This window comes from Corvus hawaiiensis, chromosome 14 (genome assembly GCF_020740725.1).
Source record: "Corvus hawaiiensis isolate bCorHaw1 chromosome 14, bCorHaw1.pri.cur, whole genome shotgun sequence".
NCBI lineage: Eukaryota > Metazoa > Chordata > Aves > Passeriformes > Corvidae > Corvus > Corvus hawaiiensis.
This window is the reverse complement of record NC_063226.1, coordinates 20,197,426-20,213,486: the sequence shown is the minus strand read 5'-3', so window position 1 is coordinate 20,213,486 and position 16,061 is coordinate 20,197,426. Positions and strand designations below refer to the sequence as shown.

General features: G+C 47.6%; 1 protein-coding gene across 4 annotated transcripts in view; it reads left to right on the top strand.

The window, feature by feature from the left end:
• The first annotated feature begins 3,453 nt into the window (after positions 1–3,453).
• The window catches only part of CAPN6 (calpain 6), a 50,675-nt gene continuing 38,067 nt past the window's right edge, over positions 3,454–16,061 (top strand). Inside the window, exons 1-3 of one of the 4 annotated variants that reach the window (XM_048319100.1) lie at positions 3,454–3,558; positions 11,215–11,301; positions 12,115–12,287. In XM_048319100.1, coding sequence (XP_048175057.1) covers positions 12,123–12,287 — 165 coding nt within the window. In that variant the 5' untranslated portion in view covers positions 3,454–3,558; positions 11,215–11,301; positions 12,115–12,122. Of the gene's footprint in view, positions 3,559–4,799; positions 5,085–8,890; positions 8,969–9,216; positions 9,296–11,214; positions 11,302–12,114; positions 12,288–16,061 lie in introns of those variants that run through there. The other 3 variants (XM_048319099.1, XM_048319102.1, XM_048319101.1) reach the window with 3 other exon arrangements.

Sequence of the window (16,061 nt, the reverse complement as noted above, 5' to 3'; positions counted from 1 at the left end):
TTATCCAAATCCCACTGAGAAACAAGAGTGCTACAGGCAATGTTTTAAATATTTAATGTTTACACAACACTCAGAATACAAATGGCAATTCAAAGAGAAGGGAACTCCTGTCTCTGTGAGCTCCTTGGGGAGTTTTCTCTTCATGTGTGGTTTTCAGCTTGATTGATGCCTGCCCACACAGCGAATGGCAGCAGGGGACGTGTCCCGTGTGCCCCAAAAACACCCATCCTGCTGCCACTGCACAGGGCCCTCACTGCCAGAGAATGGGGAGAAGCTGGGGAAGAACCGGCCTCAGCCATGGGCACACAGAGAAGCAGGATGGGCCCAGGGCCACAGATGGCTGAGGGAGAAGAGCCAGCCCCTTCCCTGGCCCCTTCCCCAGCCCTGTGCCCCTCTGCCCTCCCAACACCACGGTCACAACAGTCCCTATCCCAGCCCCTCGGTGATTTCAGCTCCTTTAGTCCCTATCCCAGCACCACCAGCTTTATTTCACTGCCAGCTCTGCCGATTCAGCTCGTTCCACATCTTCCCCTGGCCATCAGCTGAGGCTGCTCCAGGTTCTCATGGCAGGATCTTCGTTATGGCTCCAGCCGAGCCCCACAATGAGCTCCATCACTACAGCTGCTCCCCCATTCCAACAACTGCTATCCCAACCCCACAGTGATTTCAGCTCCAGCCCCACAAGCTTCATTTCATTGCCAGCTTGGCTGTTTCCACTCCAGCTCCACATCTCCCCGCTGCTGACAGGTGAAGCTGCTCCAGGTTCTCAGCAGGATCTTCATTTTAGTTCCAGCCCCCCAGTCCCTACCCTGTCGCTGCCCCACAGGAGTTTCACCCCCAGCCCTACCATGTTTATGTCTTGCCACCTCTGCTGTCTCAGCTCCTGCTCCTCAGCTTCCCTCTGCCTCCAGCTAAAAGCTGCTTCTGGTTCTCACTCCAGCCCAGGGCTGTTGACAAGGACATGAATCAGTCACTGTCATCACTTCAGTATCTCCATGAGCTGTCACACCCATCCCAACAGGGGCTAACGAGACCTGACCCCCAACACACCCCTTCCCACAATCCCACCCCAGCCGGCAATAAGGGCAAGGAACAGCCACTGAGCCCCAGGTTCTCCATCCCAAAAGGTGCCCTTGGGCTGGTTCTGAGTCCCAGGAACACCACTGAGATTCCACCCCCGGCTTGTGCTTGACACCACTGGCTGGGCTGGAAGCCCCTGGGTAGCTCCTGCAGCCCCTGAGCTGCAGCTCCATCCCTGTTTCTGTGGGATTTATTTCAGCTCCCCCACATGGGTTTGGGTCCAGCTCCAGCCCCTGGGCTTTACATCCCCTGTGGCCCCAGTCCTACAATCTTTATTTAATAAACACTGTTTATTTAATAAGAGAATAAAAAAATAGAATAAAAATACTCTAATACAAAATACTGTAGAACATAAAAGCAACACAATAATGGAATAAAACAATTTTATTGCCTTTACTTTTAATATTACTTCAAGCTCCAGATCCCCACAGTGCCTGCCTACCCCTCCCTTGCCTTTCCTTCCCCTCCCTTGCCATGCCTTGCCTTGCCTTCCCTACACCCCTCTTGCTTTGCCTTGCCTTTCCCACCCCTGTCCTTACCTTTCTTACCCCATCCTTGCCTTTCCCACCCCATCCTTGCCTTTCCCACCTCTCCCTTCCCTTTCCCACCCCTGTCCTTGCCTTTCCCACCCCGTCCTTGCCTTTCCCACCCCGTCCTTGCCTTTCCCACCCCGTCCTTGCCTTTCCCACCTCATCCTTGCCTTTCCCACCCGTCCTTGCCTTTCCCACCTCTCCTTTGCCGTTCCCACCCCTGTCCTTGCCTTTCCCACCTCTCCCTTGCCTTTCCCACCCGTCCTTGCCTTTCCCACCCCATCCTTGCCTTTCCCACCCGTCCTTGCCTTTCCCACCTCTCCTTTGCCGTTCCCACCCGTCCTTGCCTTTCCCACCTCTCCCTTGCCTTTCCCACCCCATCCTTGCCTTTCCCACCCCATCCTTGCCTTTCCCACCTCTCCCTTGCCTTTCCCACCCGTCCTTGCCTTTCCCACCCCTGTCCTTGCCTTTCCCACCCCTGTCCTTGCCTTTCCCACCCCTGTCCTTGCCTTTCCCACCTCTCCCTTGCCTTTCCCACCCCTGTCCTTGCCTTTCCCACCCCTGTCCTTGCCTTTCCCACCCGTCCTTGCCTTTCCCACCCCATCCTTGCCTTTCCCACCCCATCCTTGCCTTTCCCACCCACCCCTTGCCTTTCCCACCCCTGTCCTTGCCTTTCCCACCCATCCCTTGCCTTTCCCACCCCTGTCCTTGCCTTTCCCACCCATCCCTTGCCTTTCCCACCCTCGCATCACAGGGCGATGCCGCCACCTCGCGGCCCCCGGGCTCACAGGAGGGAGGGAGGGTGGATTTTGTGTGTGTCCTTCAGGGAAATAAATCCTGGGGCCGCTCCCTCGCAGGGGTGTTCCCGGGCTCCTCCTCAGGCTCCTTCCCCCCCGTGCCCAGCCTGCCTGAAAAATCACTCCAAACGCTGCTGCTCCGGGGAACCGCAGGGATGGATGGATGGATGGATGGATGGAGGGCAGTGCTGCCTGGTCTGTCCCCACAACAGATCATTGTTGTCTCTGAGATGCCTTTGATTTCTCAAGGTGTAGAAATTTTGTTATGTTTGTGGTTAAGGTAGGCGGGGGATGGATCCTGTCCTGTACTCTTCAGCTTCTGTGACAGCTGTAGACAGGGGCAAAGCACAGCCCTTTCTGTGCCCTCTCTTTTAGGGGCTTTTTTAGCTCAGTGCTGTGCAGAGGGTTCAGTGCTAGTCTGGGACCGATCCCTTACTCCAACCCTTCCTGTCATTTATGCTTTGGGAGAAATATCAAAATTCCACAACGCAAAGGATGAGTGATCCAGGTTCAAAATGCTGTTGTTGAGCAAAATCAGACACAACTGGATACACAGCTCTGAAAGTTTTCAGTGAATCTTGGTTAGTTTTCAGATTCAGCCTCTTGGGCTCTTCTTTGTTCCAACTGTTTAAATTAAAAAGAGTAGAGTAAACATGTAGGATTTAAGTCGAATCTCTGCTGGAAACCACCCCATGTTTTATTAATAAATTGCCCCATGAAATGAAGTGAATAATAGATGAACATAGCTCTGGTGGGACACAAGAACCTGGCACTGGAGTGTGTGTGCAAGGTGATGGGCAGGAATTTATCAAGGTACGAATGGGCTTTGAACACAAGGTGCTGAAGGTGTAGAAGACCTTGCACAGGAGCAAGTTCTGTTGTTTACTTGTGCTGTGTGGTTTGTCTTTCCAAAAAAAAAAAAGGCTGGCTCTGGGCTCTGGTTTGCCTGCTGGGGGTGCAGGAGGAGTCAGGTTTGGACAGCAACAAATCTGGAGCAGGGGACGCTGCTCAGGGGGTGTTTGCAGGCTGTGCAGGAGAGCAGTGAGGAAACTGGGGACACCAGGAGATGCAGCACAACCGTGGATGGAAACCAGACCAGAGGAGTGGACACAGCCACCGAGGAAGCTGCAGGGATCATTCAAGGCTTTCAGGTATGATGTTGTAAGCTTCAATGGTTCACAGTAAGTGAGACCTCCTTTACAGGATTTTTTTTTTTCCATTGCTTGTCATCCGTGGGGCTCATCTTGCTGCCTGTCCAAAGGAATTTCTATTTCTGACAAGACTTCCAGCAAGAGCTCCTCCTCAGCCCAGACAAATCCCACACAATTCTTGGATTATGCCACTCACATAAAAAAGTTCTCATGGTTTTGCTCTTCACTGGATCAAAGCAAAGGCTGCTACTGTGAGAACACATCTTATAAGCTGTGAATATTTATTATCAGCTCACAGAGTGGAATTTTGTTGTGCTCCTGTGGGGGTTTTTCATGTTCTTCCCTGAGCTGTGCAAATGAATCGCAGTGTGTGTGTAATATACAGGCATCAGCTTTTTGTTATGCTTTAAACTCTGGTTTAAACTCAGTCAGGAATTGGAAACACATGGCTTTAGTATGTAGAGCTTTTTTACTCCTGAAATGGTAGAACTCTAGTGGCAGCTTCCAGGGACATTCAGTCCAGATTTCAGCATGCCTTCAAAAGGAGTTGGGGTAAAAGAGCAAATAATCCTGCAGCAAACCTTGCAGTACAGAAATTTGTGACACTTCTTAATCATCTTCAGAGTATTTTGTGGATGTAACTCATCCCCTGAAATCCAATCTCCTCTGGGAGATTTGCTCAATAATAATAATGTTTAGGAGAAGGAATGAACTTGTTTGTAAACTTAGACCAGTTGTGCTAAAATGAGGATTAAATGGGGGAAGAAAATTGGGGAGAATGATGAAATTTTCTAAAGCATTTTGAAATGGTTCTTGTTCAAAAATTGGACTACATTTACTAAAATACAAGTAAAAGCCACATAAGGGCAAAGTAAAGGTGTTATAGTCCTCAAATGAGAAAAATTCAAGTCAAATTCACCCAGATGTTTAGGATTTACCCAAAAGGAAATTGAGGCTGAGCAAAGTATGGAGAGAAGCTTGTTTTGCCAAAACCATTTCTTGTCGAGAATTTCTTTGTGTCCTACTTTTTATTTTGCCACAGCACAGAGAAATGTATTATTTCCTGGGTTTTAAACTTTTCTAAACCCATAAAGTGATACCAATTCCTTTACTAGGACAGGGAGAGGAGAAGGATGAGTGCTGTGCAGCCTAATAAGGAATGTAACATTTTTTTTTCATGGTGCACATCAATCTGTTTTCCCTACAAAAACACCAAACCAATCCTGCAGCTCTTGCCAAACAGCCTGGCCTTATCTGCTTCTTCAGGAGTTCATTCACAGTTCCAGCCACAGCCACAGCTGACAGTTTGTGTGTCAGGAGTGCACGAGGCTCTGCACTTTCGGTCAGAGCGGAGCTTTCCTGCTGTCCCTGGGACATCCCTGGAGGAGTTATCCCGACACACACCCCCTTGGAGATGTGGCTGTGGTACAGCCCACAGAATACCAGGTTAAGAAGCCGAGGGATCAGTGTTTGCAGGAGCCACTTTGGAGCTGGATGTGCCCCGAGCAGCGTCTGACCTCAGCCAGGTGAGTGCCTGACTGGTGTTTACTGGGTTTTCACCTTTGTCACAGGGAGAAAACTCTCTGTGTGAACCATAGTGAGCACTTCAGCCAGCACAGGAGAAAATGCTTTGGATTACTTGTGTTTGTTTAATATTTAGTTCTCTCAGAAAGTCACAGCTCTGTGCTAACTCTGAGCCAAACTTTATTGCAGGATTTATTGCCACAGCATGGGTGCTCTCCTTTCTTCTGGGATAACCAGTTTCATTCTACTCTTCTCTCTACAGGCACCTTTTACAGGGGCCAGATTGATAAAGTGTCATTTGATCTCTGCTTGTATAATTCCATTTGCCATCCTGTCTCTGATCTTCCAAAATATTGTCAGTTCTCACCGTGGATTCTCTCACTGTGAAATTCAAGGGGGTGTTTTACTTTTTTTCGTTGTTATGGTTCTTGTGAAGGAGACATTTTTGTACTGTATCTAAAATAATTGATCAGTGGATAGATAAAATAATGGAGTGGCCTGATAAGGAATTTCTGATTTGCAATCTCTTTTTTTTTAAGCTAACTTTTATGAAAAGGCAGAATGGAGAGGTACTGGAATTCTGAAGAAAGCTGTTTCCTGTGGTTTCAGCACAAAACCTTGGCTTGAATGAATCAAGTGGCAATGCTGTTTGCATTTTCTTCAGAGCTTTTAATAGATCACTTGACTGGATTAATCTTAATTGTAACAATTGGCATCTAGCGTACTAAATTACTTTTAAAAAAAAATCTAACTGGAATTGTACCTCTCTAATGTTAACTGAAAATGTGACTGATCTTGAGGCTGTACTGGGAGCCACTGATGGACAAGGTTTTTTGAAACATGGAGACACCTGTGCACTTTGGGAAATCCTGAAAGGAGCCACGGGCTTTTGTCTCTGCTTGCAATGGTCTTTAAGAATTTCAGCATTTCATTTCACCTGGAAACCAATCAGCTGGAGGCAAAAGTCTCCTCTGCTGCTAGCCCCATGGCTTTTTTAATCTTTGCCCTTGCCTGAGGGGAGAGAGAAAATGGTTAAAAGTGTTTCACAGGCTGGGATAAACTCCCATGGGAAAGGCAAGGAGGGGAGGGAGGGAGTCCAGCCAGAGTTATCCTCCCTGAATGTGTTCTGCCAGGACTTGGAGTAGTTTTGACTATGAAATCAGCACTGCACTGCTGAACAATCATATATTGATTTGTATTGATTTCAGTCAGTTCTCAAGCTGAGAAGATCCCGCACACCTCTGACCATCAGCCCTACAAATTTGGGGTGCTGCTCATGCCAGATGCAGTTGTTCCCCCTTGGGCACAGTCACCTGCAAGGGCAGCTTTTCTCAGCAGCTCTTTGCTTCTGTGCTCCCATCCTGAAGGGTCAGAAGGGGTTTACTCTTTATCTCACCAGTTCCTGGTAGATAAGAGGTAGAGAGGTAGGAGAGAGAACAAGCTGTGAAAATCAGTGCCAGGTTCTTGGCAGGGCTCCTGCTGCACTCCTGGGCTTAGGGAATGTCAGGCTTGGCCCTGAAGCAGCACCCACCCTCTGCAGTGCAATCTAAATCCCAACTCCCAGCTGAAATGCCACAGAACCTCCCCAGTCCAGTGAGACCTGGAAGAAAAGCCTGGTTAAGCACTGTGCTGTTGCAATACAAGTGTTGTAATGAATTTTGTGGTAGAAAAGCTTTGGTTATTATAGCCTGAGGATTCTGCCAGGCCTTGATGCCGTCCATGAAAGCAAACAGGTTGCGGCCAGTCCTGTTCCTGATGTCCAATTACTCTCCCCCACATTCCTGCTCAGAGGCGATAGGATATGGGCAGATACTCCCAGATGAAAATATGTGTTTTCCTCTCTCAATTTTAAGTGTGGCAAAACTGCACAGCAGAACAAGGTTGGCACCATCCTGTTTCTGTGAGAAGGCAGATGCTTGTATCTCCTTCCTGTAGCTAATTCTTGAGCTGAGCTAATGGAGAAATCTTTATATGCCTATAAAAGTACTGAGTTACAGAGGCCATAAAATAGTCAAACTAATCTTATTTTGTTGGAAAATCCAAATACTGGATGAAAGAAGGGCTAATGCTGCACAACCATGGTATCCCCAGAGCCCAGAGCACACAATAAACTTGGTGTTTCACCCAGTCATGGAGAGCGTTGCCATCCAAAACTACTGAGAAGCCCTGGCTCACGGTCATTAATACTGGACAGGGTGCTATTAAATTATCCTGTGCAGCAAATTTGATCAAAATTGAATATATTCATACTAATGCACATCCACACGACACAGATTTAACATTGACTTTATACTTCTATATTGGCTTATGCCGAGGAAGAGAGGATATCCAGTCCAGCATAAAGTTAGTGTATTGAGCTGTTTAGAGAATTTGAATGAGTAAGTTTCTCCAGAAGAGGTGCTTCTGCTGCAGCAGTAGCAGCGGAACAGCCAAGGTCATGACACCACAGTGTTTATGAAGTGGAAGCTTTTCAACTGCTTTAAGTTCCCCTGCACCCTTAATACAGATTTGCAAAGTCATTGCATCGTAAGGACCTGTGATCACTCTGCACAGCAAGAGAGAGCAATAACCTTTTCCAGCTGGAGCTCTGGAAGTTCCTTTAATTAGTTTTACAGAAAACCAGTTCAGAGTCATTTAAAGCTTTTGGCTGCAGAGCTGCTTTTTTGGAGGCACTCACGGGTTTGATTGTTCTGAAGCAAACTATGGAGACAGAGATGTTTGGGGAAATACGAAACTATGTTTGCAAACAGTGAAATATTTGAGTCCCTGTTTTGCTGTCATAGTCCAAACAGTGGCTTTGAGGTTTGGTGAGGAGTCAGTATTGAAGGAGCAGAGTTCAGAGCTGGGAGGTTTTTGTGTGTTGTCAAGACAGGCCCACAACTGCAGGTACAAAAGAGAAACCTGACAACCAGGTGTGGGTGGCTGTTGTTCCTGCTAAGGTGACAACTTGGTACGTGCAAATGGACAATAAGCTTAAAACTGGGTTCCTACAATAGCAGAATGGTTTGGGTTGGAAGGGGCCTTAAAGCTCATCTCATTCCACCACCCTGGGCAGGGACACCTTCCACTATTCCAGGTTGCTCAAAGTCCAATCCAACCTGGCCTTGAACACTTCTCTGGGCAACCTGTGCCAGTTCTCAGGAAATCATTTCTTCCTGGAATCCAATCTAAACCTCCTCTATTTCAATTTAAAACAACTTCCCCTTGTCCTATCAGTGTCTGCCCATGTAAAAAGTTGCTCTCCCTCTTTTTTATAAGCTCCCTTTAGGAGCTGAAAGGCTGCTCTAAGGTTTCCCTGGAGCTTTCTCTTGTCCAGGCTGGACCACCTCAGCTCTCTCAGCCTGGGAGGCTACCCCAGAGCATGGAATATGCTGTGTGCATCATTTCTGGCATCCCTCCATGGTCTTCCCAGATGGGGGCTCCTGAGCCAGCAGGAATGTGGGCCTGAGGCTGGGGTGGGCCTGATCTCAGGATCCACTTCTGGAAGAAGCAGTTTCATTTTCAAAGCTGTGTCCATCTGTGGCCTTAAATCCCGCCTGGAAATGCACTTTGCGCATGGAAATTCCTCAGAGTCCTGCAGCTGGAACAGCAAAGTGGGGTGTGTGATGGAATTTATGTTACAACACACCAAGCTCCTCCTTGCAGAGGAGTTTCATCTGGCACTGGGGGCCCTCTGCAGCTGCTTGACCTCTGGGGCTGCAAGGGCTGGCTTTGGTTAAGAAAAACCCAGCCCTGCTGTGCCTGCACCCCTCAGGCCGGGGTGGGAGTGGGAGGGATGGCTTGGCTTGACAGCTGCAAGAACTGCTCTGCCTGAGTTTTTACCCTGCATGTCACTTGGTTACACAGAGTAACAAAACTGGGCTGAGAAGAGGTGGCTTCTGTTCAGGTTTGTGTATTTATTGCATGAATTCAAGGGTAAGGAGGGTGTAGTTATTCCTCACACTCCTGCCTGGACACTCAGTGCTGGTTTTGGTGGATCTCCGGTCTAGCAGCTGGAGGAGAGAAAGGTTAAGACAGGGAAATGTGAGTGTAAAGAAACACTCTTGAACAGTTTAGCACTTGAAGCTTATCTTAATGCCCTGGTAAAGACCTGGATATCAAGTGAATGTCCCTTTAATTTATGGCTCTCCTAAGGCCAGGAGGTGGTATTTGCCCAGTGTTGAATGTGATTTAGCCGTGCTCCCGGCAGAGGAATCATCTCTGAGTATAAACTGTAAGTAAAACTGACATTGTTCCGTGGTCAGGCTGAGGAGGGGACTCTGCACCAGCTCAGCTTCACTCTTCTGCTGAAACCCTTTTTCTAAAAGAATAGGAAACTCTCTGAGAAAACAGAGCAGCAGAGAAAGACTTAAAAGCTCAGAGGTTGGAAGCTCAGTGACATGAGACCTGCTGTACTTCTGCTGAGACCACGGGGGATTGGGTGACCTGTAGAGCTCGTCAGGGCTTTTCCCCCCTTCCTTTCTCCCCTGGAGTGGTCCCTTCTCTCTGCACAGTGGCAGAGTGTCTGTGAGCTGGGGTGCAGTATTTTTAGGACTGTGTTTCTTTGTCCACAGTGCACAGCTCATTCTGTTTCACACGGCAGAGCAGGGAGCCCTGGCAGGGCAGCTGCCAAGCCCTGCACAGTGTTTCCTCAGCACTGCAAGGTTGGAGTGCCAGCTGAACCGGGGTAAAGTTGTGGGTTTGGAGCAGGGGATGCTCTGCTGCTGCGTGTCCCGACTGGAGGAAGGAGTGTGGTTCTTAGTTCGGGCACTTCAGTCATCAACTGAGGGTCAAAAACCAGGAGCTGCTTCAAAAATAAACCTTGCAATGGGAGCCAGGTCTGCCTCAGGCCATGTCCTGGTAGGTGAACACCCCAGGAGAGAAGGGCTCAGCTGTGCTCCTCCATCCACAGCTCTCAAACCAGCAGGCTGTTGTGTAGAAACTGCGCTGACATTCTCGATGGAGGGCTTTCCAATGAGAAAGAGATACTTTTGATGCGTTTAAAATGGGCAGTTTTGGGTTCCTGTGAATGTGGGTTCCTCCTGATTCTCCAGATGGTGGTTGGACTTCAGTTCAGTGCCTCCTGGGTGGGAGTGAAACATCCAGCAGCCACGATGAGCAGCCCTGGGAGCCTGAAACCCCTAAAACACACTCCAGATGTCACAGGGAGCCTTGAGAGGGGCAGGATAAGAGAGCTGCAGGAGAAGCCTCCTCCTTGTTGGTGTTCCCCTCGTTGAGCACTGCTGTGCAGCCCAGGGTGAGGCAGGCACTGTTTTATCACCTGTGCGTTGCCACAGAACATTCCAGGCTGTTGTGGAATGGAGTGTTAATCCTGGAAGGACTCACGTTCCTGTCTGGCAGATAGAAAGGGAGAAAGGGCAGGGGAATGAGGTCATGAAAGACCTATCTCAATGAATTAGGCAGTGACAAAACCCTCATCACCCAGGGGCTAATGTTAGATAGCTCATGGGGAATTTTTAATGATCAAGAATGCCAGTTATCATGAAATAATCTATATCCCACCCAAATTAGTCAAACTATTTTGTTGTGGTCCTTGAGGTACCCCTGTAAAATTGGCAAGTTGTTCTGCACTTGAATTTGAAGAACTGGTTTGTGGGGGGAAGCAAATCTATTTGCCCTGTGTTGGGAGGCCACCTGCCAAGTGAGAGGCCTTGTGACTCTTTTTTGAGGGAGATAAATAACCAGAAAGTAACAGAATCCCAGAATGGCTTTGGTGGGGAGGGACCTTAAAGCCCATCCAGTCCCACCCCCTGCCATGGGCAGGGACACCTTCCACTATCCCAGGTTGCTCCAGGTTCCATCCAACCTGGCCTTGGACACTTCCAGGGAGGGGGCATCCACAAACAGTTTTCACTCACAAGAACAAAGACCATGATAAATTTGATGTTTCCAAGTGTTCCTCATTACTCTTCAGTTTTTCTCTCGCTGTGCTCACTTGCACACCTGCAAAAGCTTGGTTTAGCTTCCTGCAGATTGGTGGAATCTCATCCAATTCATGCTGCAGGTGGCTCAAGGAGCACCAGCTGAGCTCACTGCAGCTGGACACAGCAAGTGGCTGCCAGGACAATGTGGTGCCATGCTCCAGAGCAGGATGTTGGTTAATTCAACTTGCATTTGTCTTTATTGCTGTAGGCAAGGAAGGGGAGATCCATTGTTAACTTTAACCTGTGTCCAGAAGGAAGAGGAGAGGAACTGACACACAAGAATTTTCCAAACAGAGTAAGTTCAGATGCTCTCACCACTCCCTCTCTTGAAGCAGATGTAGCATCCCTCATGTCCTCCAAATTTCAAACTGTCCTGAGTGATTTCTGTAATTGATTTCTCATTCGTAAAATGTTTTAGAGCAATTTATTTGAGCTCAGTGGGTGCGACCCACAGTCTGATAGCCAGGATTCTGGGAGTTAAGGTCTCAGAACACATTGTTTGGGTTTTTTGTTGTTGTTGTTGTGCTTTTTTTAATGCTTTTCATTCTCATCAATTATTTGCAAATATTTTCTCCTTCTGGGAATTCAGTTTCCTGAAATGTACCATAAAGTTCAAAGACAATAGTACAAGCCAAAGTACTGTCACTTAAATTAAGATAGAGAAATGTGGAAATCTGGTTTTGGTTTTTTTAGGCATAAGATTTGGAGTGGATAGTTCAAGCTTTAGTGGCCAGAAGAAGAATGTAGGACAGAAAGATGGCCCAGCCCTTCACATGTGGTGCAGACTGAGAGCCAAGCCTCACTCTGCTACCTTTCCAATCAATTAGACAAAGCAAAATGTTGGGTTTTGCCTGGTCTGGGCTTTTTCCTGGTAAGAATTCTGTTCAGACAAAAATATGATCCTTATATATAAGATCTTTTTGGGTTTTATACTTTCCTAGTCTTTAACATGATCTAATTTATAATCTGGGTTGTTTTGCTTTATTTTAACTAAATCAGTAATCTCGTTTAGAACAAGTTATATGCTCCCTTGTTAAAGACCAGGGAGTGGTATCAGCCATGGACTTTCAAGAACCTTCATAGCTTGTCCAATATTGATCCTATCTAGACAGGAAGATGTCTTCATCAGTGCAGCTCTTCCGAGATCAGAAGTACCACGAGCTGAAGGGGCAGTGCGTCCAGCAGGGCCGGCTCTTTGAGGATCCCGAGTTCCCAGCCTCGGATGAATCCCTTTACTATGACTCAGCAGCAAGAGGGAAAGTGGAGTGGAAGCGGCCAAAGGTAATGGATGAACTCCTGCTGTCTCTTCCAGCAGAGACACTTCCACCAAGAGGTGTCACAGCAAACCTCTGTTCTGTTGTGAATTGCCACCCTCTCCCTCAGCTGTTTCAGTTTGTTTTGCTGAAGCCTTAGCCCCAGGTTCTACCCAGAGAGAGTGGAGAGTTTTCTTTTATTGGCTGATGCCATCTCTGGTCTCTGCATGGCTATGCTGAATTCACAGTGGATTTTGCCTCTGACTTGTGTAAAACCTCAATTACCCAGCAGTGATTTTCTGTGCCAAAAGAACAGCTATTATCTGTAAGCAACCAAGAATGCTGGTGTCTATTTGCCACTTTTACTGGCATCTTAACAGGAAAACAAATATGTCATTTGCTTTGAATTGTGACTAATGTAGTGGGCATTTCAAATCATTAATACTACCTATAGATGGGGTCTGTTAGTTGATTTGCTCTGAGGTTTTATGCTTCACATGTATTTTAAAATCAGTTCACAGCCATAAGAAAACAATTCAGAAGAACACAAACCCATTCCCAGTCCGGCTTTCTATCAGTGTCATCTGTTCTCTTACTCTCACAAGTGTAATGGAGAGGACAGTGGAAGCCCCTAGCCAGATGCATGCAGTATTTTTTCCCTTAAGCGTGATGAATTTCTCCTTTACTTCACTCATGTCTACTTTTGGGATTAGAGTTAATCTTCTGGAAGGACAAACTTGGGTGTCTTTCTTTAGAAAACATGATGCCAATGTGATGTCCTTCATATGCAGCTGGTGCTGTTCTCTGTCCTCTGTGACAGGGGACAACAGATGAGGCTGACCAAGGCTGGACTGTGTTTGCCAGGATGGCCTGAGACTGCTTCTCTCTTTTGCTGCTTCTTGTTCTTTCCTGATGGTGCTCATTCCTCACAGCAGCTTCTCTACTGGAATTTTAATGAGCAGTCCCAGCGTTGCTTTCCTGCTTCCCATTTCAGTTTTCCAAGTAAGACGTGAGACCGAAGAATGGGGAGAATGAATTTAGGAAAGAAAAAGAAGACATTCCAGAGTCTGTGGGTTTATTTTCATTTCTGAGCGCTTTCCTGTTTATTGGAGTCTTTCATCCCCTCCTAGAAGGGGAAATGCTGTGCAACCACTCACGGTGAGGTCAGGAAGAGTGTTTGTTCTTTGTAAGAGATGTGAAGCAAGAGCTAAACTCTAGCCAAGGATGTCATTTTGGGCCATTCTTGTGTGTATGAGTTTGTTCAAGGTGGTGGTCAGTGGTTTGAAGTCTAACTGTAGGTCAGTGATGAGCATTGCATTCAGTTATTACCCACATTAAACATGATGTTAATGTAGGAAACCTCTCATATTAATTAATGTTCTCTTCACATTAATTTCATTCTCATTCATCATGAAACCATGCACAGATTCACCTGACACGCCTGAGATGTTGAACCATATCCCACCAGTGCCTGGCCTCTGCTATTGAGAAGTTCAGAGGGTGAGTTCAGGTGTTGATGCCAACAACACAGAACCATAGAACCTTCTAGGTTGAAAAAGGCTTCTAAGGTCATTGAGTCCAACCCTTACCCTGACACTGCTGAGACCACTACTAAACTATGTCCCTAGCACCAGATCTACACATCTTCTGAATATCTTCAGGTATTTAAAACCACTTCCCTGGGCAGCCTGTTCCAGTGCTTGACAACCCTTTCGGTAAAGAAAGTTTTCCTTTTATCTAATCTAAACCTTCCCTGATAGGTGTTTTTGCTGGTCTTTCTGAACACTGGGCTCTGCTAATACCCCAGTTCCTCTGAGATAAACCTGTACAATAACAACTGGGCTCAGCACCACCTTTTCAAAGGTGCAGCACCTTCCAGAGTCCTTCAGCTCATGCAGGAAGCCTCCTGGGGAGGTTTTCTGTGGGGAAAAACCTTCTGGTTTGTTGGAAAAAGAGTAGAAAGGTTCCCTCCTGTTAGTGGACATTCTTTCTGCCCACTGATATTAGCATCAGAGCCCATCCTGCTCTTTTCCTGTGATTTCCCTGGAGCTTGCCCCCTCTGCCAGGCTGAAGTGGGGCTGGGGGCAGCTGTGTCCTGCCAAGAGGCAGGAGAAGCCTCTGGCCTGGCTCTATCTGGGATGTCCTGGGCCACCTGTCCTGGTTAACTCCTTTCCGAGGCAAACACTGCCTCTCTGTGGTGGTCCTGCTCAGCATGGGCTGAAAACACCCAGGAACGACCGTCACTGCTGAATGGATACTTTGTCTTATTTTTAACTAAACCTCGGGTTCGTGTGAACGTTTTCACTGACCTCGCAAAAAGGATGGAATCTCAAGGACATCTTTGTCAGTGTTAAACAGCAGAGGTCCCCCAAGCAGGGCAGGCAGGCATGTGAGGAAAGAGTGGGTAAGCTTGCTTCAGAGATAAACAGCATTCTTTAGTTCTTCATCAAGGAAAATAGTCTGATCCGACAGAACGAGGCTCTTATCATGTGCTTTCCTGGTTTCCCCGCTTGACCCTGGGTTTTATGAGCCCTGATTCTGCTTTGATCTACATCTTCTCCTTGTGAAAGGGCTGTGATTGCACCCTTATGTTCTGGGAAGACAGAGCTGCTTTGTGTTCAGGAAGACACCATGAGACAGGGCTGCTGAACTGCTTCCCAAGAAACCCCTCCTGTGTCCCAGCCCACAGGAGGGACACTGCTCTGCTTGATTAAATTCCCATTAACTCCAAAGGTCAGATACCTGGCTGAAGGTGGAGAGTTGCATGTGCACAGCCCAGTGCCCTTTTTCCTAGAAACACTGCATGCCATGGGCCCCATTCTCCACCCTTCTCACCAGTTTTCCAGCATTTTCAGGGCTGGAAAATTTCATGCAGTTGAAAAGTCCAGGAAATGAGGCACTGTTGTGTTCTGGGATGATACAGTCCTAGGAATAAACAGGACAAGTGTCTCCCCACTTCCCAAACTGGGGAGTGTGGGATGAGCCGGTTGGTGATTTATCCAGGACCGAGGTGCCAGAGAATTCAGGAGTTCTGACTTCTGCACCTTCACGTGTTTACTGGAGGCAGCACCAGCTTTTGTTTGCTTCTAACTGGTGGAAAACGATTTGCTGTCTCGGGAGCTGAAACATCTTCCCATTTAAAAGTGCTGATTTGAACCCTAAACCCTCCCCTACCTTGCTACCTGTTTAAGATTTTGCTCTCATTTGGAAGGCAGAGGAAGCTTGGGGCAAGTTCCTGCGTGGGTACTTATTCTGGTTGAGCTTTAGAGATTTTGCATTAATGTTCTTTATTCACCAGTGGCAGGACTTGTGGTCTCGGTGTCCTCCAGAATATTTAACAGTAACCCAGTTTTCATAAATTTCATGGAATGAGGGTCATGAAAGACTTGGCTGTAAGCACACTTGGGTTAAACGTCCCTCAGATGCAATGCTGTTCATCAGTTAATTCCTCTGTCTCCTCTGTAGCTGTGTCACTGCAGTCTAACCCTGTTTTCCAGTCTGAACAAGACCAGAGACATCTGCTTATGTTTGGGACTCGTGTGGAGCCCAGTGGTGCCTGCAGGAGAGGGAGGTGTCCTGGCACTGCGTCAGGCTTTGAGCAGTTGCACTACCACTGCAAGAGCGGTTTTGGGGCATGGAGTGGAGTGACAGCTTATCACACCCTGGGATATCTGCCAGGATGGGGCCTGGGGGGAGTCCAGAGCTGCAGGAGAGTGGACATTAAAGGGGAATACCATCAGCTGGCACGGCAATGATGTGCTCTCAGTGTAGCTGCACTGCTGCCTTCAGTGTGGCGAAGCGA